Source organism: Elephantulus edwardii, unplaced genomic scaffold (genome assembly GCF_000299155.1).
Source record: "Elephantulus edwardii isolate Elephantulus edwardi_28Jun2011 unplaced genomic scaffold, EleEdw1.0 scaffold00186, whole genome shotgun sequence".
NCBI classification, from domain to species: domain Eukaryota; kingdom Metazoa; phylum Chordata; class Mammalia; order Macroscelidea; family Macroscelididae; genus Elephantulus; species Elephantulus edwardii.
Genome location: NW_006399936.1, coordinates 1,002,130 through 1,026,451, shown reverse-complemented (window position 1 = coordinate 1,026,451; position 24,322 = coordinate 1,002,130). Strand labels below are relative to the sequence as shown.

At 45.3% G+C, this 24,322-nt stretch overlaps 2 protein-coding genes and 2 pseudogenes across 2 annotated transcripts in view; 2 read left to right on the top strand and 2 right to left on the bottom strand.

Annotated features, from left to right (window-relative positions):
* ITGAM (integrin, alpha M (complement component 3 receptor 3 subunit)) overlaps nucleotides 1-2,905 on the top strand; it is a 41,662-nt gene extending 38,757 nt beyond the window's left edge. Inside the window, exons 25-30 of the mRNA XM_006896488.1 lie at nucleotides 718-825; nucleotides 1,026-1,112; nucleotides 1,248-1,361; nucleotides 1,443-1,544; nucleotides 1,911-2,021; nucleotides 2,834-2,905. Coding sequence (XP_006896550.1) covers nucleotides 718-825; nucleotides 1,026-1,112; nucleotides 1,248-1,361; nucleotides 1,443-1,544; nucleotides 1,911-2,021; nucleotides 2,834-2,905 — 594 coding nt within the window. The remainder of the gene's footprint in view (nucleotides 1-717; nucleotides 826-1,025; nucleotides 1,113-1,247; nucleotides 1,362-1,442; nucleotides 1,545-1,910; nucleotides 2,022-2,833) is intronic.
* A 1,979-nt stretch (nucleotides 2,906-4,884) lies between these two features.
* LOC102851464 lies at nucleotides 4,885-5,934 on the bottom strand (annotated as a pseudogene).
* Nucleotides 5,935-13,923: 7,989 nt separating this feature from the next.
* The window catches only part of ITGAX (integrin, alpha X (complement component 3 receptor 4 subunit)), a 30,842-nt gene continuing 20,443 nt past the window's right edge, over nucleotides 13,924-24,322 (top strand). Inside the window, exons 1-6 of the mRNA XM_006896596.1 lie at nucleotides 13,924-13,970; nucleotides 18,285-18,334; nucleotides 21,078-21,183; nucleotides 22,768-22,871; nucleotides 23,172-23,242; nucleotides 23,352-23,466. Coding sequence (XP_006896658.1) covers nucleotides 13,924-13,970; nucleotides 18,285-18,334; nucleotides 21,078-21,183; nucleotides 22,768-22,871; nucleotides 23,172-23,242; nucleotides 23,352-23,466 — 493 coding nt within the window. The remainder of the gene's footprint in view (nucleotides 13,971-18,284; nucleotides 18,335-21,077; nucleotides 21,184-22,767; nucleotides 22,872-23,171; nucleotides 23,243-23,351; nucleotides 23,467-24,322) is intronic.
* Nucleotides 22,191-22,676, bottom strand: LOC102876932 (annotated as a pseudogene).

The window sequence follows — 24,322 nt, the reverse complement described above, 5'->3', positions numbered from 1 at the left end:
TTGCCTCCGGAAACTCTATGAACAGTGCTCAAGCCTTTCATTCATAGGGTCGCTATGAGTCTACAACTGACAGCACCTAACAACAACAACAACAATCTCAGGAGGGAGAGAGTCAGTAAACTCAGAAGTATGTTGACTCTTAAGGAATACCTTAGTGACTCAGGGTGAATTCCAGCTTGTATTATGCCTCCCACAAATCCTGATATAGCATTTGGTTTATTATTAATATTAAATTTTATATTCGGCTTCCCACAAGTTGCACTGCCAACCCAAAGGCACATGGTTCGAATCCACCAGCTGCTCTGTGAGAGAAAGATGGACAAGCTCCTGTTGTGTGATTTACATCCTCTGAAAACCCACTAGAAAGTCTGCGCTGAGTGGATTTCAATTCAGTGATACATAACAACAATACATATGATTACTTCATTTTTTTCTTCACAATAACTCTCAACTACACATTCCCAGTTCACAAATGAAGAGACTGGGGCTCAGAGACATTAAGGACACAACCAAGGTTGTTCAAGAGCCTGGCTCTCCATCATATATGTTTAGCAACTATGTTCTTCCACCTCCCAGAAAGCATCAGGGCCGGGCTCCTGTGCATTTGAACGAGGCTGAACTCAGATGCACTGGGCAGGAGGCTGTGGGAGGCTGAGCCCAGGAACTGGTGTAGTTAGCAGTCCTAGAGCCGTGACACCCCTCCTGCTTCCCACACAGTTCAACAACCTGGGGCAGAGGGGCCTCCCGGTCAGCGTGGTCTTTTTAGTCCCCATCCGGCTGAACCAGGTGACTGTGTTGGATCACATCGAGACCTCCTTCTCCCAGGTAAGCTCAGCTGAGTCTAAGGAGGAGAGTTCAACTCTTCCCACCATGACCATGATCTTGCCAAACATTTGTTTCCCCTGCTTGGCTTTGAAGCTCCCACCTCTGGCCCTCACCCAGGCCCAGGCGGCCTCGCCTCTCCTTTAGGGGGAGATCGGGGACCCTCTCTGCTCTCTCTTCTCATTACGTCTCTCTTTCCTCAGGACCTTCAACATTCATGCCGTAGTGAGGACACAGTTCCCCCTCCTCGCACTGACTTTCTGGCTGAGATTAAGAAGACCCCGGTGGTGGTGAGCTGGACCTGTGGACCCTCACTTCACCCTTAGAGCCTGCTATGTCTCCCCACGCCTCTGGGCCAGATCCAAGATGAGGCTTTCCACTTTCCGGCTTTCACAGTCCCATCTCTTCTCCCCTCCCCATCCCAGAACTGCTCAGTGGCAATCTGCAGGAGAATCCAGTGTGACATCCCATTCCTCAGCATCCAGGAAAAATTCACGGTCACCCTCAAAGGCAACCTTTCGTTTGACTGGTATATCAAGGTACGTGGGCTTCTGAGGCTCAGCCAAGTGTGTTACTTCAGAGACGCACAGATTCAGCTTCTGCCCCACTCTCTCTCACAGACTTCGCATAACCACCTCCTGCTGGTGAGCACAGCAGAGATCTTCTTCAATGAGTCAGCCTATGCCCTCCTTCCTGGACAGGAAGTGTTCGTGAAAGCTCAGGTAGCCTCCAGGACATGGAGGCAGGAGGGGAGGCTGGGGAGAGAGAATTCAAACCTGTTGCTGTTGAAGCTTTGATTCACGTGGGAGGAGATTGCCCATCTTTCTCCTGCAGAGTCCCTGGTGGATTTGAACCACACGCCTTTGGATTGGCAGCACAACTCCTTACTACTAAGCCACCAGAGCCCCTAAAGAGAGAAAAAGAGAGAGGGGGAAGGAGTTGGGGTGAAGTGAGGGCTGGAGTGGAGAGGCTAGCGGATTAGGGGTGGAGGCAGCGTTCAGAGAGCACTCAGGGTCTGTTTGGGGACACCCCCAGAAATCCACAGTCTGTCTTCTCTGAGGGGTCTCCTTCCTTGTTACTCTCCCCAGGCAGAAACCAAAGTAGAAGAGTATGAAGTGCACGACCCGTTGCCTCTGATCGTGGGCAGCTCGGTGGGCGGACTGGTGCTCCTGGCGCTCATCACGGCCGCTCTGTACAAGGTGCGTCCTTCTTCCCTCCTCCCCCCTGCTCTCTCCATCTTCCTGCCGCTCCAGCCCTCTCCAGGCAGTCACTCGGCTTCCTCCGTTTGACTCCCAGCATTAAATGTAACTGTGGCCACTCAACAAGACTACAGTCCTCAGTTTCTTCAGCTGTAAAATGGGACAAAGCACCCACCGTGTGGGATACTTGGGAGTTCTCACGTCCTGGTCAGTGCTGCTGACCTGAAGATGGTGCCTCTCTGGTGGTTCAAATCCGACAGCAGGAAATCTCCTCCTGTGTGTGACTTATAGCCTTGGAAACACGCCTGAGGGTCAGCTATGACTTGACAGCAATACGTTTTTGGAGAATTTGTGGGATAATGAAAGTATGTGGGCTGATATATGTAGAGCACTTAGACTGGCCCCTGGCACAGCATGACCACTATAAAAGGAAGTTATTTTTTTATTTAATTATTTTTTTGTGTGTATGTGTACTGTCAGATCAGATCTGACTGGCACAGGAGGAGATTGTTCCTCCTTCCCCAGCAGAGCATCTGGTGGATTTGAACCGTGCACCTCTGGGATTGCAGTGCAGCTTCTTGCCACTAGGCCACCAGAGCTCGCCATGGAAGTTATTTTTGTTGTTATAGTTTGTATTTTCCCTCTCCCGGGCCCCATTATCAATACTTCCCCCTCCTCTGCCCCATTTCCCCAGGTCCATCTCTACTGTGTTCTTGGCCTCTTGGTCCTCAGGCTCCCTTCCTGATTTGCATAACTCACACTTGCTCCCCTGGTTTATGTGACCCTGAAACACCTCATCTCTCTCCCCACAGCTTGGCTTTTTCAAACGGCAGTACAAGGACATGATGAGCGAGGCTGCTCCCCCAGAAGCCCCACCCCAGTAACAGCTCCTCCCCAGCACAGAGTGGAATGTTGGTCAAACTAAAGGGCAGGTCCCCAGGCAACTGGACACGCATGTTACATAGAAGACTGGCGTGACGGCATCCCACCCAGAAGAGAGAGAGAGAGAGAGAGAGAGAGTGTGTGTGTGTGTGTGTGTGTGTGTGTGTGAAGGTCTGTGACTCAGAAAGCTGTTGTTTCTTTATACAAATGCCTCTCATTGCTTGGGCTTCCTTGTGTGTGTGAGTGAAGATACTGCTGGGCCTTCCAGGATGGAGGTGAAGATAAAGGGAGACACATGTCAGAACCTTCCCTGCTGAGAGAACTGAGACTTTCCTTTACAGACAAGTGCACAGCCCTGCAGAGGCCTGTTCTGCTGGATCTGAGCTGCCATGAAGCTAAGAGTGCAGTGCAGTCAGGGGCCGGTCGACCAGCTGGAGGCGGTCCCCACCCATTCCACACTTGAGCTGATGGACTCAAGAAATATGTCACATGAAGAATGATGACTTCCCTTTGTCTAGTCATTCATTTGTTATTTTAATGTGACTTCTATTTTTTTTTAATATTGGTTAACCTGTCCATATAGAAAAATTCTAAGATATGCAAGAGTGTGTGGTGAAAAATCTTTACTCATCATTTAATTCCCTCCCATAAGGTGATCATTGTTAGGTATTTTGGCGTCTCCTTCAGAAAGCTTCTATGTCTATGTAATCACACACACACACACACACACTGTTACACATATAGTAACATTATTTATTTATGCTGTTCTGCACTTTGCTTTTTGTTAATATAACTCAGATATTATTTTAATATTGAGACATAAATTGCCTTTGTATTCTTTTATACAACCTAACATGTTTGTGTGTGCATCATCATGTATTTAATCAATCTCCTTCTGATGTTATTTCCAAATCTTTGCTATTATAAATAATGCTGAAATAATAAATTGAATATATGTGATTTTTGTACATATGTCAGAATGATTGATAGAGTAAATCCCTAGAAGTTTGAGTTCTTCCAGAAGCAAATATGGAGACAAGAATTTGAGTGCGGTGAGCTCTGGTGGCCTAGCGGCAAGAAGTTACACTGCAATCCCAGAGGTGAGCAGTTTGAATCCAGCAGAGCATGAATCCACCAGATGCTCTGCTGGAGAAGGAGAGAAAATCTCCTTCTGTAGCAGTTAGATCTGATTTGATGGTACATACACACACACACACAAAAAAAAAAAAATTAAAAACCAATTTGAAAGGAGTTTCAAGAGGTGGCTTCAGGAGCTATCAGTAAAAATGAGGGGTGTGCTGGAGAAGGGAGGACAGGTGCAGGGAGGGAAGGAGTGTTATCAGCAGTCACCTCTGGACCCCTGGAGCTCATGTCCTACCGGGGACTCTAGGAGAAAATGTAGAATGTAGACTTCAGTGTTATTGTTGAGGAGGAGTATTGACTCTCCAATTACACAATCCCAGACTGGAAGCGTTGATTCCCTGACACTTCTGGTCTGCCCTGGGTGTGCGCAGAGGAGGCTCTGGTAGCCAGAAAGAGAGATCAAAATGCTGTTGGTTCCAAGTTTGACAGACCCCGGCAAGCCCCATAGGGCGGTGGGCGGGACACCAATACCCTGTGCTACAAATGGCCATGTTGTTGTGTCCCTTGGAGTGGCACTGATCCATAGCTGACCCTTTGGCGGGTTTTCAGAAGCAGTTAACCGCACAGGAAGACAATGTCCATTCTTCTCAGCAGGGGGCCTTGAACCCTGGACCGTAGGCCTTGGGGATTGCAGAGCAAGTTCTTGCCACCATGCCACCAGAGCTCCCGATTGTTACATGTAACTTTTTGATAGTTATGTCCTGGTAGCCCTCTGCCTTTAGAGGAGGTACTTTTTCCCCCCTAGGAAAAAGAAAAAAAGTTTTATATTTATTTCCTGTAAAAGGTTTGTGCACAGTGCTAACAAATCATTTTTACAAATCTGCATTGAAAAGGTGGTTTATTTGAATTTCATGCTGTAAATTACTTCATCCATTGGGGCTTTTTTCCACTTTGTTTCTTGTTACAGCTCGACTCATACAGTTCTGAAGTTTAGTGCCAGTCGGCCCACGTCCACCTGGTTTGTGAAGACAGCACAGCTGGATGTCTTCGTCTCTTATTAAGTTGCCAGATTTTCCTCTTCTTTAGAGTCAACTATCAGTAAACTGTCAACAAATATGACAAAGGAAGTTACAACTGGGTAATTTCTAATACTCAAATAACTTTTCTTCTTTAACTTCTGCGAAGGCAGTTTCTTCATTTATAGTAACTTCAGACAACTGTACATTTTGTAAAGCTGCCAACAAGGCAAATGTGGTGGTGGTGGTGGTGTTATGTGCCGTCCAGTCGCTTGCGACTCACAGCGACCCTATGTACAACAGCCCTAAACTCCGCTCTGTCCTGTGCCAATCGCACTGTCTCTGACACTCCCATCCCAATTATCCCAGTCACCGAATCAATCCATCTCCTAGAGGGCCTTCCCCTCCTGTGCCTGTCCTCCACTCCCCCAAGCATGACGTCCTTCTCCAAGGACCAGTCTCTCCTTACAGCATGGCCAAAGTATGTACAGGCATCCAAAATGTTTCCAGCATGGTCGAGGCAAATGAAATCACAGCATAGAACCCAAGCAAGCTTTCCCTGAGAGATGCGTAAGTCTTCTTTCTGAGTTACCAGTGGATTTTCAGTGACATCTGCAATGGACTGGCTGGCCACTTGAGCCTTTTTGCCAGACTAAAAATCTCGATGAACACAGGTGTGGCAGATTCGCATTAGGAACTATAGACCCTTTATCAGGGCCAGCTGTTGGTGCTGTGAACTTCGCTTAAATTCCACAAATTACTGTAGTATTTCCTCGCTTCCCTAAAGCAGAACCATCTGCTGTATGGATTGAACTTATGTTGACAGTGGTAGTTCTGAATTCACCAAGTTCCCTTCTATCTGGACAGCAGCTCTCTTTGAAAAATCTCCTGTAATATTCCAGAGGCTCCACGGTTTTGAACCTGGCTGTCATCTTCGAAGGGGTACTATTTATGTCACACCAGCGATGCATGCGATTGCTGACCCTCCATTGCCAGCGCATCCCAACTCTCAGGCCAACTCTGCAAAGTGACCACCACTTTTTGTTGCTATTTGAACTTCCTGTAAGGAAGCAGAGGCTACAAAAATAGGTCACACCAACTGTCTGCGATCACCCAGACAAAAAGGGCCTGGAGCTGGGATTCAAACCTGCCTCCCTCTGGCTCCAGAGCTTTCTTCTTACTGTCCTGATAACCTTAGAGGAGCAGCAGCGGGTATGAGGGTGGTGTGAGGACAGAGTGCCTCTCATTAGGAGGACCCCTAGACATTACGGGTAGATGACTTTGAGGGGGGAAATGTTAAATTCCATGGGATGCATACACATAACAACAACCACAACCAAATCATTGCTCAGATTTTCTGTTCCAGATGTGACAGGAGGAAGGGGGCTGAGTTCTGCTTCGAGAGATGAGGAAAGGCTCCTCGTGGAGGGTAAGTCTTCATGCAAGTGAGGGTAGAGCTGCCCAGCCCAAGCGACAGCTAGAAAGATGGCAGAGGCTCTGGCGTGTGCGCTCTGCAAAGCTGGGTGTTTCCTTTTCCTTCTGCTTGCCATCAGACACCACTGCAAGGTGTCTAAGGCGGCACTAGCCCTTTGTGACCTTGCACGTCCCACACACGATCCCATTCATGTGATCCCACGCAATTTACTCCCCTGACTTAAAAACAAGATACAGTCTCAAAAATCAACTTCACAAAGTACGATTCATCCAATCTAAAAATGAACCCACTCTCAGCAAACACGTTGAAATGTTTTGTTAAATGTAGATACCCCAGCAATTACAACCGATGAGTACATGTAATTTCTCTGTCCCTCGGTAACTTCCCTGGGGACTGTTCCAGGCAGTGCTCATTGTCCACTATCCTCAGCTCGAGGGAACCACTGGTCTGCTTTCTGCTACTGAACATGAGACATCTTTTCTTGAGTTCATAGAAGTAAAAAGAGCATTCCTTCTTTCTTAACTTGAAAAAAAAGCCTCCCTATCTCAAGAACTCCTGAGGTGACCCAGGAGGAGATATGACCTTTGAATCCACAGCCACTTGCTCTGAAGATGTGGCGTTCACATTTTATCGCTGAATTGGAAACCTGGATTGAAGTCAGCCAGATAGGAGTTTTACGATAGATGAGAAAAGTAAATAATTTCAAGTGACAAATTACCCAAGTTACAAATAAACAGAGCCATAAATCTCAAATGATAAGCAATCAAACCAGGAAAGTCTGCTCTTGCTTTTAGATTCTAGGGTCTGGTCCCTTAGTTTAAAAAGAAAAGATCTTTACCGGGTCATTGAAGGTTGGATCAACTTAGTGCGAGCAGGTTAACCCTTTAATAGCCATTCTCCTCCTCTTAGTACTTTTAGATGTTTTTTTTCTTTCTAGATCACTGGGTAGGTTGACACGCTAATGAACTGAGCTTCCCTAGAAAAATTGCATTGGGAAAGTTGACTGTCAGGGACCTCTCCAGAGTACTGAAGAGCAATGACATAGGTTTGGAGACTAAGGTGCGCCTGATCTACACCATGGTCTTCACAATTACTTGCTATGCATCAGAAAGCTGGACAATGACTAAAGATGATAGAGAATTGATGCCTTTTGAGCTATGGTGCTGAAGAAGAATACTGAATACACCATGGACTGCCAGGAGAACAAACAGGTTCCTCCTGGAGAGGGTGAAACCAGGCTGCTCATTGGAAGCAAGGATTCTGAGGCTTTCTTTGCCTAACATACTTTGGACACACTGCAAAGACAGACTAGTCCTTGGAGAGGGACGTCATGCTTGGAAGGGTGGAGGGACAGCGCAAGAGAAGAGGACCTTGGATGAGATGAATTGATTTTAGTGACTAAGATAACAGGGGTAGATGTGTCAGAGACAATAAGATTGGCACAGGATAGAGCAGGTTTCATGGCTATTGTACATAGGGTCTCTATTGTTACCATGTAAGGATGTGTCATCAAGATCAGCATCAAAACCTTTGGTATGCAGATGACACGACCTTGATAAGGTCACTAGGACTCAGAATCTATTTGATGACAGTGGATAAATGAAAATGTATTGAGATACATTGTTGTTAGGTGTTGTCAAGTACAATCATAACACCACTATGAATAACAGATTTCAACGCTGTCCTATCCCGTGCCACTCGCTGTTCCTGATGTCCGACATTCTCGAGCCCATCACAACAGTCACTGTTTCCGTCTATCTCATTGATGGTCTTCCTCTCCTTTACTGACCCACCAGCTTTCAAAGTATGATGTCTGTTTCCAAGGACTAGCCTCTTCTAGCGATGGGCACAAAGCATGTGGGACAAGGTTTCTCCATCCTTGCCCGTAAGGAGCACGCCGGCTGCACTTTTCCAAAGACATAACTGTTTTCTCTTCTGACAATCCGTGAGATATTCAGTTCTCCAACACCATAGCCCAAAGGCATCGATTCTTCTGCTGTCATCCTTATTCATTGTCAAGCTCTCAGATGCACAGCAAGTGACCTTTTAAAAGACCATGGCCTGAATCAGGCTTCATCTTCAAACTGCCACCACAGCTCCTCAGTAATTTGGAGAAATCTCTGACAGCAGATATTCCCGATGCAATAGGTCTCCTGAGATCCTGACTGCTGGTAACAAGTGTGTTGGTTGTGGATCCAAAATAATCATATGAGTGGCATAAAGCTTAATGTAGATATTCCTCTTGTGTCATGGGATTTGTTTTCATGGCAGAAAATGTGAATTTGTGGATCAGACAACTATCTCAGACCTTTGGCTCATGTGTTCTCCTAAATTTGAGTCTTTGTGTTAAAATTAAGTTACTAAGCAGTTTTGTGTCTGAGGTCTTAAAACTTGTGAGCCACTTTTTCTAGTGTAGAAAATGGTATAGAATTGAAAGAGGAATGGAAACTAAAAAAAAAAAAGTGACGTATAAATACACTGGGAGTAATGCAAACTTGATGATTACCAAGACCAGAAGATATTAGGTGGCACCTAGTCTACACTCAGGGAGCTCTGGTGGCTTAGTAGCAAGAAGCTGCACTGCAATCCCAAAGGCACACGGTTAGAATCCACCAGCTGCTCCATGGGGGAAAGATAGGCAATCTCCTCCTGTGTGAATAACTGCCTCTGAAAACCCACCCGAGTGTCAGCCATGGGCCAGTTCAGACTCAATGGTATACAACAACAACCCATAGGTAATCAAATAATGATCAGTTGAGGGGCTTATTGTGGGGGGGGGGAAGAATTAAAAATAGATTTAAAAAAACCCCAATGTCAATAGGTTGTCTCTTACAAACCTACAGATATTTGGCTCCAAATATCTTTCCTGCAGTTTTGCTGTCTTGATTTTTACCCCAAACTGCTCCATGATCATTGTTGACCTTGTTTTCCCCTCCTCAGATCAAAGGAATCCGTCATAACAAATCCATTCTCTTGTCATAGTGAAGCTGGAACAAGAGAGGTCAAGGTTTCCGTCTGTTGTTCCCAGGATGGCTGTGACTCGTTGACTCAATGACACCTAACTACAATAACATGAAGCTATTAATCAGTAATGCTAACCATGGCTTAAGCCAGGCCTCAGCATTTAAACTGACGTACATCCTTTAAAGATGTCTCTGACAGCAGATTGACCCAGTGTAGCACATCTTTTGATTTCTTGACTGCTGGTATGAATGTTTACTATGGATCCAAGTAAGATGGAGTCATTGACAATTTCAATCTTTTTCATCTATCATGATGCTACTTATTGGTTCAGATTTTATTTTCTTGATATTTAGGGATAATTCATACTGAAGACTCTATCCTTTGATCCTCATCCAGAAGAGCTTCAAGTCTTCTTCCCTTTCTTCAAGGAAAGTTGTGTCATTTGCATAATGAAGGTTATAGATGAGGCTTCCTCCTACCTTGATAACATAGTGATTCTTCTGGTTTCTTCAATGATTTGCTCAGTATGCTCATTGAGTAGGTGTGGAGAAAGGATACAATCCTGAGGCACATCTTTCCTGCTTGTAAACCAAGCAGCATCTCCCTGTTCTATTCCCATGACTTTTTCTGGGTCGATTTACAAGTCTCATAGGAGCATTATTAAATGTTTTGAAATTTCCATTGTGGACGGTGCTATCCATAGTTTCTTATAATCCACTGTTAAATACCTTTTTATAGTCAATAGAACACAAGATAATATCTTCCTGGTATGTTCTGCTTTCAGTCACGGTCTATATGTCATCAAAAATTATATCCCATGTTCTTTGGCCTCTTCTGAATCCAGCTTGAATTTTTGGTGGTTCCCTGTTAAAGTACTGCTCTAGCTGTCTTTGAATTGATCTTCAGCAAGATTTTACTTGTGTGTAATATTAATACTATTGATCAATAACTTCCACATTTTTTTAAAAGGGCACAAATAGAGATCTTTTCCAGATAGTTGGCCAAGTAGGTGCCTTCCAAATTTCTTGACATCGATAAATGAGCAATTCCAGGGCTGCATCTATTTGATAAAATAAGTAGTTTGGAATTCTATCAATTCCTGGATCCTTATTCTTTGCCAATGCCTTCAATGCTCGGACTTCTTCAATACCATTGGTTGACTGTATGCTTTTTCCTGAAATTATCCAGTTGCCCGATATTTTTCTTGTCCACCAGGTGGCACCAAACTCATATTATGGTGTTTCCTAATTTTTTTTAACATCCTCACTAAGATTCTTCTTGTTGTTATGTGCCATGGGGTTGCCTGCGACTCATAGAAGCCAGGTACAATACCTCTAAAACATGCGCTATCCTGAGCCAGTCTCACTGACTGACACACCTACCTGCATTATCCCAGTTACTGTGTCAGTTGCTCTCATCCAGGGTCTTCCTTTTTTCTCCCCGCTCCCTCTTTTCCCTCTCCCCGCCCCCCCTGCTTGTTGTGTACTGTTGAACTGGATCTAACTGGCACAGGAGGAGATCACCCCTCCTTCTCCAGCAGAACATCCACTTTACTACACAGCTCTTATTCTGGACTCTTGTCATACTAATAATACCTAATCATATATTCCTTTTATACAGTTCTCTCCCTCATCTGTTTCAATGCCATATACGTTATTTATCCCCTCTTTTCTTAATTTCCCTCCAACCCACATAAGAGTCCTGTTTTATAACAATAACATTATGCAGTACTTGTCTTTTTGTGACTGAGATATTTCACTCAGCGTAATGTCCTCCATGATCACCCATTTTGTATAATATTTCATGAGTTCTTTGTTTTTCAGACTTTAAACTTTGTTTTTCAGACTTTCTGACTTTAAACCATGCAATGTTTCCTTGCTCTGTTTGGATAGCTATTTCTTGGTTTATGTATAGTTTCACATGTACACAATTAAGGGCCCGGGATTCCCATTCTTCTCGATGTTATCCATAATTTGTTATGATTCACACAGTTAAATGCATTGGCAGAGTCAATGAGCTACAGATAAGCATTTTTCTGGTATTTCCCCGCTTTCAGCCAAGATGTATTTGACATCCGCAATGATAGTTCTTGTTCCACAGACTTTTCTGAATCCAGTTTAAATTTTTTGCAGTTTCCTGTTGATGTACTGTTGTAGCTGTCTTCGAATAATCTTCAGCAAGATTTTGCATGTGATAATATACTATTGCTCAATATTTTGAATCATTCTTTTTTGTAATGGACACAAATATGAATCGCTCCTAGTCAGCTGGTCAGATAGCTGTCTTCCAAATTCCTTGGTATAGTCGAATGAGCAGTTCCAGGCCTGTGTCTGTTAGGTGCACTACCTCAGTTGATATTCTGTCAGTGTCTGTGACCTTGTTTGTTGTTAATGCCTTCACTGTAGGTGGGCTGCTTTCTTCACTGCTTTTCTTCCCTTGTTCATAGACTATTTCCTGAAACGTTTTCATCTGCCAATACTTCCTTTGTCCACTAGGTGGCACCAAGCTCATGTTCTTAAGATTTCCACCCTCCCAATGTTTTATTTTTTTTCAATTCTGAAGCACTTGTTTACGAAGTAATATGGGGAGAGGGGTGTATCTCTATACTTTATGCTTTCATGTGTAGTGCCATTTTCATTCTCGGAACACTTGCAGTCTTTTGCTCCAGCTAAATGGATTCTTTGCTTATTTTTCTTTAATTTGCCCCAATTTAGTTCCATTTGCTTGCCAGAAAGACTGGTGCAAGGCTGCCTTCTGATTTATACAACCGTTGAGCAGATCTTGAGCTGAACCAGCAGTATATATCTATGGAAAATAACACCTATAAAGAGTATTTACTGCATGATCTCTCACAGGGAGAGAGAACTTGTATGAAAATTGTGATGGTGAAACTGCTTTTTGGTGCTCAAGTGACACCCAGGGCATGTTAGTGGCTGCTATACATTAGACATGATTCTGTGATTGGCATTTGGTTCACTGACTTCAAATCTGTGCTGGCTCCTTATCCATCCACTCCCCTGTCCAATCATCCACTCTCCTATCTGTTCACATGTCCATAGACATATTCATCTATCCCCCTATTAGCCATTCACTGCGTAAATGCAACAGATATAATGAGCCCTAATTTTGTGTCTACCTCAGGCCTAATGCCCATCCTTGATCCTTGAAAAGCCAAAGAGAAAAGAGGCATAATGTCTGCCCTCAGTAAACTATCACCCAGAGAGGTTCACCTGTTTCGTAAGCACGTAACTGATGCACAACAAAGACTGAGACTGGAATTATTCAGCTCTCTGTGCAAGTTCCTCCATTTGTCTGGGTTACATTCCGCCATTCACAAACTTCATTCAGACAACAAATATTGTGTGCACCCTGTGTGTCTAGGATGGCTTTCTCCCGATAGCGAAGCCTACAGTCCTTACAGAGGGTCAATCTGAGTTGTGGTAGACTTGCTGGCCCTAAAAACAACAACACAGACTTTACAACAACACTCGACAGTCACCTTTTTACCCCAAAGTGGAGCAAATAACTTTCTCTCCTGAGTCACTTTTCTGTACCAGGGTATTCTATGTTCTGTTCTAGGGTGTGACCTCCTGGGTCCGTTCTAACAGCCGACCTAGAGCCTGGGTCACGTGAGCAACCTGAGTGGGGGAGAATCCATCAAGTGAACAGCCACTATGCATTTAGCAGATAGAGGAGAGAAGAGTGAGAAAACTTCCCAGTGTGGGAAAGCTGCCACCTCCAGACTCACGCTACCTGCACTTGAACCCTCGTACTACCAGTGACTGAGGCAAGTGTTGCAACTTCTCTCTGTCCCAGTTCTGCATCTGTAATATGGGGATAATAGCAACCCCTCCCTAGGGCTGTTGGGAAGATTAAATGGGCTGATTTATTTGTAAAAAACCTCATTGCTATCAACTCAGAACCAACTCAAAGCTGACCCTCCATTGGGTTTCTGAGGCTGTAAATTACACAGGAAGATACTACATGTCTCTCTTCTCTCAAAGTCACTTGTGGATTCGAACCACCAAAGAGGTATTTATAACCTTGGGGTTAGCATTGCAAATACCTATAGATTATGTATGTCATAGGAGCTCCCTGGTTTATGTAACGTGCATTGTTTATATCATCACAGCTTTTTTCTGTCATTAAGAAGCTATTACCTGGGGTGGAAGGGGGGTTAACTTTAGGGTTGGACAATTTGATGGGTGAAGAGGAATGGTGAAGGAAATGGATGTGTATATTAACTTTATAAATCAACAAGTATAAAATTATTTTTAAAAAATTTTAAAGAAGTTATTACACCATGAGTATTCCTCCGTCCTAAGCTTTAAACTTCCGGTTACTGGCCCCCCCCTCCCCAGTAACCAAAGTCCACAGTCCTCTAATTGATTGTAATTCCTGCCCATCTTCTGTCATGTTTCTGAGATTCTAAATCTCTACAGGAGGAGAGCATGCCTGATGGATTTAATGGCAGCCCAACATGTAACACACTGCACCACCAGGGCTCCAGGGCTCCTAAACCATGGACCACGCCAGTACCCAGGGTCAGAGGAGAGCCTCTGCCTGCAGGTAGGGTGTGTGTGTGTGTGGGTGTGGGTGTGTCCTATAACTGATTCTGTTTTTAGAAAATTCTCTGACGGAGACAGGGAATTGTCTTTCAAAGAGAGAAGCCAATCCTTCAGTTTTATTGCTCTTGGAAGTTCCAGCTGACAAAGGAAGATGGGGGTAAGTGAAGAGGTCTTTATATAAACCAGACTGCCCACAAATCACCCAGGAAGCAGCTGGTGACAAAAGCCTCTCTCAGGCGTGCGTCCTCTATGGGAGGGATGGAGAAACTGCGTCATTACAGGCACTCTGAAATTAATTAGGTGTTATCAGTTCAGTGAACTTCTGATTCAAAAACCTCCTTTCCAGCGTCTGGTGTAAGCAATCGTTCAGGACTTCAGAACAGATCTGCACTTTCAGGGCTCAGCTGTTGGTGCTTTGCAGGAGGCAGGTGAGGCCTACCTGGTTGGTCTTTTTGAAGATACCAAGCTGTGTGCTATCCGTGCCAGGAGACCTCCAGCTGCATATGTGGAAAGCGTGCTGAAGAATCCACTATGTTCGGAAATATTTCATTCTTCTTTTTTTTGCAACATTTTTTATTTTAATTGAGATTTTAATGAAAGTTTACAGAAAAGTTAAATTTTCATTCATTGTTACACATTTGAAACATTTTATTCTTTAAAACCCCCAAAATTTCTTCTTCCTGTTATAACTTTTTTCCATGGGGTCAAAAGGTACCTCAGTATATGATTGTGAATGGGAAAATAGGGGGAAGAAATCAGGGACTGGAGGTTTTCCCATTTTCATTTGTGTATGGATTTCTAATATAAATGGTGGGATGGAAGCATTACTGCAAGTCAGAAAAAATGTTTCCATGAACAAGTTTCAGCAGTTCAGCTTTGTAAAAATTATAAATAAACCTGTTACTTTTTTCTTTTTTTCTGGACAATGCCAGCATTTGGTGTTTGTTTTTTTTTTAAAAAAAAACAAACCAAGTATATTTCTTATTAATTGCAACTAAACTGTGGGTGGCATTTTTATCATACAGTAGATACATTCATTCACTATACTTAACTGAGTTGTCCTACATGCAAGTACATGTTTTTAATGTTGTCTGTCTTTTATGCTGTTCTGTAAGTCTGCTATTAAAACACATTAAACCATAAAAACAAAAAGAAAAAAGAGAAAGAGAAAGCAGACAGATAGATTGTATGTAGCAAGAAGAAGGGGGTGAGGAACTTTCGACCAAATTCATTCAGGCCGTGTGGGCGAGCTTGTGGGTAGAAACAGGAACACGAGGCTTTGTGCCCACAAGGTTTCTGTTCTTTTTCTCTCTACCCACCAGAAAACGAAGGATTCCAGATACAGATCCCAAATGAGTCAGCTCCCCTCAGCTAAAACTAAGACAGCAACTGCTTCCAACCCAGCCTCTTTAATTCTAACGCCACTCCAGCTCATCTGTCCTGCTGAAGCTTCTCCATCGCCTCTGGGCTGAGGAATGGGGCAGAAGTCTATAGAATCCAGAACACCAGCAGGAGGAAAGTTTGACTGCTCGCCAAACTCACCTTCAGACCCTCTCCTTGCCCTCAACCTCTTGTCACAGTCTTTAGCGGCTAGGACTAGGCTTGGCTAGCCATGGCCTGGCCGTCACTGGCTTTAGGAGATGGGGAATATTACCCTGCTCCTGTCAGCCACTCATTTGCCTTGCCCCACACCCCTTGCTGACTCACTAAAATGGAGCTATGGGTTTTCGACACCTAAAATATTTCTCTGGAGGCTCAGAGCCTTCAACTGTAAAAACTGGGTGGAATTAAGAAACACACTCTTCTGTGCTAAGTCATCCCTGGGAACTCTGGAAGTGCGGTCTGTAGGGAGTTGCGCCACCCCAAAGGTGGTAGGGTTTGAATTCACTGTCAGCTTCAAGGGAGAAAGATGAGCAATTTCCTCTCATGTGATTTACAACTTTTGAAAACACGCTGGAAGGTCACCTATTAGTCAACACACACTTGAATGAGTGAATGAGTGAAATCAAAAGTGAGATGTTTTACATCGACTCTTCTCTGATTAGAATTTGCTTTGACCGGGCCTGAAGAATAATGGAAGTATGTTGGAGAGCTTGAGAAGGAATGGACCTGTATTTATTCAGTCTTGTCTCTTTTTTCACTGATCAAGGGTGGAACCCAAGTCTGAAGAAAGGGACAAATGCCAAAGTCAAGGTTCAACAGCTCTTTGATGTTTAGAGACCTCTCGGACATTCACTCTTGTCCGTTAGTCTCCCAGCCTCTGGGAGTCACTTTTGGGTCATCTTTTATCTTCTTTGGAATCTAGACCACAAAGCTATATTTCCTTCCTTCTTTTTATTCTTCATTTTTCTGTTACCATTGATTTTTTGAAATTCAACGCGCCCTCCTTTCTTCTCGTACTGTCCCTCATCTCCAGCCTTCCAGGGTCCTTCCTCCTACCATATGGCTTCTGTAGTCTCTTCATGACTTCTCACCTCTGGATGAAGTTGCTACCACGTCCCTCATCCCTAACTGCCCCTCAGTCCACTCCAGCTGACCTTTCTCACTCTCCCAACACAGTCCACCTCAAGGGCTCCAAGAGCCTCTGTTGTTAGATCCAAGGACTTCTCCATGTCTTACCTCATTTGGTTCTGTGTAGCCCATGACCTTACTGACACTCTTCTTCTTCTGGGCTCCCTTCCAAGATGCCCTTCTGTCTCTGAGTCTCCTTCTGCTCTGTCTTCATAGGCTCCTCTTCTGCCCTGTTGCCAGCATTAATTATTCCTTGGGTTCATCCCAGCCTCATCTTTATCCTCCCCGCTCTTTACACTCACCAGGATCTTATTTAGAACTTTTGCTGAGGGCTCCAACAAGTCTACAGTTCCAACTTTTCTCCTGAAATTCAGAATCACACACTCAGCTGCCTCTGGGATACTTCTGCTTGTAGACCTTAGCAGCCCCTCATATACACTATAGTCTTTGTAGCATAATAATCTTAGTAGTCAACAACAACATTTCTTACTATGTGTCACACACTCGTTTAAACATTTCATACTTACTTAGTAAGGGTGGAGGGTCTGCTAGGGAAAGGAAGACCTTCAACCAGATGGACTGACACAGTGACTGCTGGTCACCTAAGGGACTCTAGGGTGTCAGGAAGTGTGAACATGGCACAGGACAGGATGGGGTTCAGATATGAGTTGTACTTCACGTGATGGTACCTGTTGCAGAACGTTGGGGGGGAAGGGGGGGGTCTCTGTCCAGGACAGATCGCCTAAGCTTCAGATAAGTACAAGCCTCCCAATGACCTTTAGTACGGGGTAGAGAAAGCTCCCCTGTGTTTGGCTGACCCTCTTGAGAAAGCTCACCACTTGGGAAGACGGCTGCTGCGTCTGTTGAGCTGGGAGTGGTCCCCACGAGGCTGAGGTTCTCCTAACCAATCCACATGTCCCACGTCTGTAAGCCCACCCTATCCTGTCTTCCTGTTTATATAAGATCCCAATAAAATTGAGCTGGATTGACTCTCTGATCTTCTCCCGGAGTGGTGTATCTCTGTTGTGCTTACCCCCATCAGGGTGTCGCTGTTAAGTTGGTGGTGAACAGAGACAGGCACCTAACAACAACAACCTTAGAATTCCAGAAGGTGGTATTTTCATAAGCATACCAGTTTTACAAGTAACTAAGGCACAGAGAGTTTAAACAGTTGAAGTTCTTACATGCTTCAGGCTGGTTCTTCTCAAAACCAACAACTGGTCTACTCCCTTCCCACCCCCCTTCTTTCTTTTCCAGTGTTCTTTAGCTCCAGGTCATCTCTACAGCCCAAGCAACTACCAGTTCTGTTGATACTAATCTCCTTGCACCACTAGCTTCAGTCTCACTAGCTCCCTCTACAAGCCCACATCATCTCTTGTTCAACCAATCTGTCTCCAGCTTTAGGATGTTATTGTTGTTGTGTTATGTACCACTGAGTGGAACCAGCTCTTAGCTGACCCTCCAGCAGGTTTTCAGAGGCAGCAAATCACATGGGAGGAGACTGTCCATCTTTCTCCCTCAGAGCAGCTGAACCGTACCCTGGCTTTCTAAAATGTAAATGTGAGTTATTTCAGCCCCCTGATCATTTTCTTCCATGCTTGCCCCTGCCATCAAGACAAAAGTCGACATGTCTCAAGGGAATTTCAACATCCTGGGGCTCACTTCCCCTTCCCTTCCTCCCTCACTGTCCTTATCTCATCTCTTGCTACTTCCTACCTCCCACTTGCTGGTTCCCATCACTGGCTTTGTCACACAAGCAGGGACTTCTAATTTTTGCCCTTCTGCATCTGACTGTCTTTTTCAGACGCGAGCTTCATGTAGTCTTTGTGCTGGAACTCAGGAACTCGGAGACCTGTAAGCTCTAGTGCAAGTCTCACCATGGCTCAGATGCCATTTGGGTTTCCTCCTGACCGGTACCTGCCATGTGGCTTAGACCTCAGGGGAAGTGCAGTTATATTTACAGCTGCCTGATCAACTTGTGCAGAAGCAGTTCCTGGACCAAGCATGTCTTTAATAACCCCCATAGTGTTGCCACTGAGGTATCCAAATGGGCTCAAAGGATCCTTGCCTCTCTTCCGGAGTAGAGCGGAGGGAGGGAGTCCAGTCGTTGCATATGGAAGAGCAGATTCTATTTTACTTGCAGCAAGTAAAAAGGTTAGGGCCTTTGTAAAAAAATTGTCTCAGAAAGGGAAATTTTGCAGGTGCTTTACAGGTTATGGGTGTGAGGAAAGACACATGCTTATTTAGTTCTTTGGGACTGAGGGGAAAATGTTGTTTTCCTGAAAAAGGAGATATTATGCAGATCAGGGTACATACACAGCTGTTCTTCATGGTGGAGTGATGGAGTCTTCTGGTTACATGTTTATCACAACTACTTCATCGTGGGCTATGCTGTAAGTGTCTTCTTCTTGGGTCTGATCCCTTGTTCTGGGGTTGAGTTTCAGAAAAATCTCTGCAGGGCTGTACGGCAGTCACTCTTTTTGTGTCTGGGCGTGGGTAGCACTTGAAAGCCCTTGCAGATAAAACTATTAATGCAAAACGCTAAGGAAAAGTTTACACACGGGTAGCGTTAATCTTGAAGGTTTAATAGGCATGAGAAGATAGAGAGAAGGGAGAGAAAAATTAATAGATAAAATCGGGTGGATGGAAAAACAATACAATAAAGATTTGACTATATCTTTTTATTAGCTATATTAATCAGTTGTAATTAGTGTTGCAAACCAAAATACTTACGAATGATTGAATGAAAATGCAACATGATTTGAAAACTTACATTCAGATGAAATAAATGTATAACTAATTATTTAATTTTAATGACAGTTTACAGACAAGTTGGATTTTCACTTGCTCATTGTTGCACATTTTTAGCCCCTCTCCCTCAGCTGAGATGTATTTTTAAAAATTGTTAGCAGAATTAAAGATCATTAGGAAGTAACATCTGAGACTGTGATAACCATCTTGTGGCTGGGCCCCTTGAGCTCTGTCTTGACAGTTCAGATCAGCAGTTGGCCAGGCAGAGGCAGCAGGAGCCCGCAAATCAATCTTGAAAGGTTGTAATTGGAATTTGGGTATGTTTCCCTACCCAGGTCCTTCACTCACCAAAGTAGCCCCGCTTCCAATGGTGCTCAGATTCTTACAAATGAAAACAGTAGTCATGGTTCATGAAACTTCAAAGGTGCCATTGCTAGTGTGTGTTCTCATGTTGAAATGGTTTGTCTGTTTTTGTCCTGTTTGTATTTTTAATAAATAGTCTTTATAAAACCTGCTCCAGTTTTGAGATGTCTGCTCCCCCTGCAACACTTTGAAGACTCAGCTCAGGTTTCACCTTCTCCAGGAAGCTGTCCCGGAAACTCATCCCTGTCCCCAAATTTGAACTGGACGCTGTCGCCTGAGATTTCCCTCTCATAGCAACAGCCTTCCGATTTACATATTTGCCTTTTCTGCTTACCCCAGGACTGAAAGGCTTTTCTGTCTTATGTTTTCTCCCTCACCTAGCAAAGGTAGAGAAACATAATTATCAACCTCAAATTCGGTATAAATGAGTGAGGGAATGAATGAACGAATGAGGACTTATATTATGCTCCTCCCAGGAGCCAGATAGTAATTTATTGACTCAGAGGTTTCAAATCCTTAGGAATGGGATCCACTCATGTCCATGAGACCTGCTGACTGAAGTTTCAAGGTCAAGGGAAGCCTGTTGCCTTTGCAAGGAGGATCATCTGGGAAGAAGAGAGGAAGGCAAGGGGTTTGCATCCACTCAAGTCTAAATTGGGTGGGGGGAAGCAACCCAAGTCATCTCTCATTGGAGACTTCCTGCGGGAACCAGTGGGCTGCCTGGTCCACTTCTCTGTTGCTTTGAACCACATCCTCCACCCTTCACTTCTGAGTCATGCTGACGGCTCTCTCCCCTGACGCTGGTCTCCTGACCATCGTTCTGCTCTCTTCCTTCCCTGGTGCCTTGGTCCAGTAGCACTCCCAGTGGTCCTGGAGCTTGGAGCCCCATGCCTGACCCAAGAGACATGATCAGAACAGTTCTCCTTCTTCTGATGGGTGAGCTGGGGTCCTCAAAAAAGGGGGAGAGGGAGCTGGTGTCTAAGTAGAAAGATAAATAAGATAACATATATTTTAAACTCAAGTATTAAGGGGAGACTGGTACAAGGATTTGGGATCTGGAGTTTAGGAGGTATTGGAGAACCTACTTTGTGACGGTATAAAAAATGCTGGAGGAGATGAAGTTGTCTGGATATACCAGAAATTTATAAAGTAGTTAGATGTTCTGCCCCCCATGTCTTTTGTCCCCAAGTTTTGCTAGACTCTTCCTTATAGGAGCCTAAGGGGTTCAGCTGAGGATCAATCACCGTTAGAGCTTAGTGGTCACGCTGGAAGCAAAGAACTGAAACCTAAGGGCAGATAAATAGATAAAGTGCTTTCTCTGCACTGAGAGGAAAGGGGGTCAGAGGGAGGCCTGACCTAGGAGTCCAGAAGACAAGAAGACTCGGGGACGTTGAACTTGGAGGAAACACTGAGGGACTGGGCTCCTGGGAGATGAGGCCAAGGGGAATATTCTCCAGAACTTCTCTCTTTACACCCTCCTCAGCCTTCACCACTTCTCTCTGCTTCAACTTGGACACTGACAAGCCAACAGTCTTCCACATGGACAGAGCTGGGTTTGGACACAGTGTGGTCCAGTATGCTGACAACTCGTGAGTATCAGTGGTGACCGACCTCTGGCTCTCACCAACTCTCCTCGCTGCCCAAGGGTTCGGTCCCTCCCCATCTGCTTTCCTTCCTTCATCAACCCTCTTCTTCGTCTCCTGTGGCAATTCCCCTAAAATGATGAATATATTTCTACTGAGAGCAGGAGCTATCTTACCACCACGATACTTGTATCTGACATTTATCGAGCCCTTACCAAGTGCCAGGCATTATGTCAAGCATGTTATGTGTTGTTGTTTTGTGGTTGGTTTGTTTTTTAAATTTTATTTTATTCATTTTAATGAACATTTACAGAGATTTTGGATTTCCATTCATTCACTGGTCGTGGTGTTTTGTGAGGTCAAGTCAACTAGTACTCATAGTGAACCTGCAAGCAGCAGACTTGACCCTGTCCTACCCTGTGCCTTCCTCATCGTCTCTGACACACTTGAGTCCGTGGCTACAGTCACTGTGTTGATCTATCTTGCTGAGGATTTTCTCTTTATCTGACCCTTGACCTTTCCAAGCATGCTGTCCCTTTCCTAAGACACTGATTTTATTCTCAGGGCATTTTGGGGGTAGTAGCAACCATCCAGTTCAACAAGGACTTGTTGAGTGCCCACATATGCCAGGCAGATGACACGGTGATTGTAGCAATGGGCTCCTGCCCGGAGGACATGAGCATGGCCCAGGAAAAGGCTAGATTCAGATTTATGGTTCACGGGGGCTTTGCGAGTCATAGTCAACTTGATGGCACCTAACAACAACAGCATCTCAGGAGCTGGACATACAACAAAGAATTAACACATAATTCCCTCCCTTCACCATGGAGCTTTGGCTGTTTTCAGAGAAGTGACATACACTTACCAAGTAGCAGTTGGGCTGCAGAGACCACTTCTTTTTTCCTGCCTTAGGATTTATTTGTACAAATAACACAGGAGAACACCAGCTCCATGCAGATGGCAGCAGCCCAGGGGGTTACACCAGTCCTTCTGTCCTCAGATGAAGAACTCAATTATGGAGCCTTTGCAGGGGCCTGGGCACCTTTAGGAGCCTGGCTTGGAGCAGGAGTCTGGGTTGAGGCCTTAGCTGGCGCCCGAGTTGAAGACTTTCTTGGAGCTTTGGCCTTACTGTCAGCTTTGGCTTTGAATTTTGGCCGGTTAAGCCCAAGTCCCTTGGCAATGCGGGCCTGAGCACGCTTCCCAAGCCCGGGATGGGTGATGTAGGCGAGTCAGCTGAGGCTGCGGTTGACACCCCTTGGGATCCTGGGCTTGACAAGAGCCTTCACAGCCTCGGCACGTTCATCCACGGCCTTGGCATTGTTGGCTTGCATCTTCTTCAGGCCCTTGTTGTAGTGGTTCTTGGCAAAGCACATGTTCCTCAGGAATTTGGGGTCCACTCCCTTAAGAGACTTATATCGTTGCAATCTTGGTTTCTTGATACCATTTTTGTGCCATTTTTGGGACTGGTTGAGTGTGGTGTGGTTCTTGGACTTGGCCATGTCTGCATTGTCGCCAAAGCTCTCAGAGCGCCAGCAACCGGAAGAGAAAGAGGAGTCCACCTTCTTAACAACAATATTCTCCTTCTCACAGAGTGATGGTTGGAGCCCCCCTGGAGACAAAGGGTGCCAACCAAACAGGTGGTCTCTACCAGTGTGCCTACAGCTCGGGCAGATGTGAGCCTGTCCCCTTGACGGGTGAGTCATGTACTGAATGTGGGGTCCCCCTTCCTGGATCCCAGGTCTGGGGCCTGTGGGAGGTCAGGAGTTCTACTCCTCAGTTTCATTCTCTGTCTGCAGACCTCATGACCTCAGACAGGTTTCACAACCCCATCAAAGGGCTCTCTGTCCATCTCACCTCGACTCCACCCTCAACAGCTCTAGTAACAAGCTGGGAGCTCCCTTGACTGCTCAGATCACCTTATCTCCCACGTTTGCGGTGAGCACATTTCCCTCTGTGTCCCTGGAGGTGACCATGTCTACCTGTTCCCCCCTCAGCACCCCCAGATACTGTGAATATTTCCCTGGGCCTGTCCCTGGCAGCTACCACCAAACCCTCCAGGCTGCTGGTGAGTCTTTCGAGGGTCACGGATGGGTCCTGAGGGGGAAAGTAGGGGCTTGGGGCTGCTGGGGTGGGAAGGCAGCCATGACAGTCTCCGCTGGCCCCTCTGTGCCCAGGCCTGTGGCCCCACTGTGCACCGGGCATGCAGGAAGAACATGCATTTCCTTGGGTTCTGCTTCCTGCTAGCCTACCCCTCCCGCCAGGCCCAGAGGCTCCCGGCTGATGTGCAGGGTGAGTATTCTGGCCTTTGGGTCAAGTGGAAACTTATACAACACCCTACAGATGGACAGGGACACTCTTGTCAGAGCAGATAAGAGAGGAGATAACTGGGGAAAATGATTTCTTGGATAGAGTTGAGATGTACCATTGTGTCCAAACCAACCCATGGCCGACCCTCCAGAGGGTTTTCAAAGGCAGTGTATCTCACAGGGGGAGACGGTCCATCCTGATGGACTGAACCACATTAGCTTTGAGAATTTCAGTGCAGTTTCTGACCACAAGGTCACCAGAGCTCGCTTTGGATGGAGGTTATTGTTGTTGTTGCTGTTGTTGTGTACCATGGAGTCGGAACCCACCCATAGCCCACCCTCCAGCGAATTTTCAGAGGCAGTGAATCATATGGGAAGAGATTGCCCAGCCTTCTGCGGAGCAACTGGTGGCCTCGAACTATTTTCTTTAAGGATTGCAGCGCAGCTTCTTGCCACTAGGCCACCAGAGCTCCCTTTGGATAGGGGTAGTGGTTCGAAACTCAGGCTGGGAAGCTACTGCCTGTTTTCACTCCCTGCCCCTCACCGACCCCCTGTGAGACATCTCCTGCGACCTCACTCTCTCTGTGCCTCAGTTTCTCTGTCAATTCTGTGGAAGTAAATGAAGATGGGTAGGGTTCAGAACTCGGCATGTGATGAGGGGTCAATAAATGCCATTTGCTGTTCTTTTTAGAGAGCAGGGATTTTTAAAAATAATTTTAATGAACATCTACAGAGAATTTGGATTTCCATTCATTCATTGCTGCACTTCTCTCCCCGCCCAGCCATCTCCCCCCGCCCCCCTCCCAGTTCACTCATCTCTTTCAAAAGTAAAAGAAAAA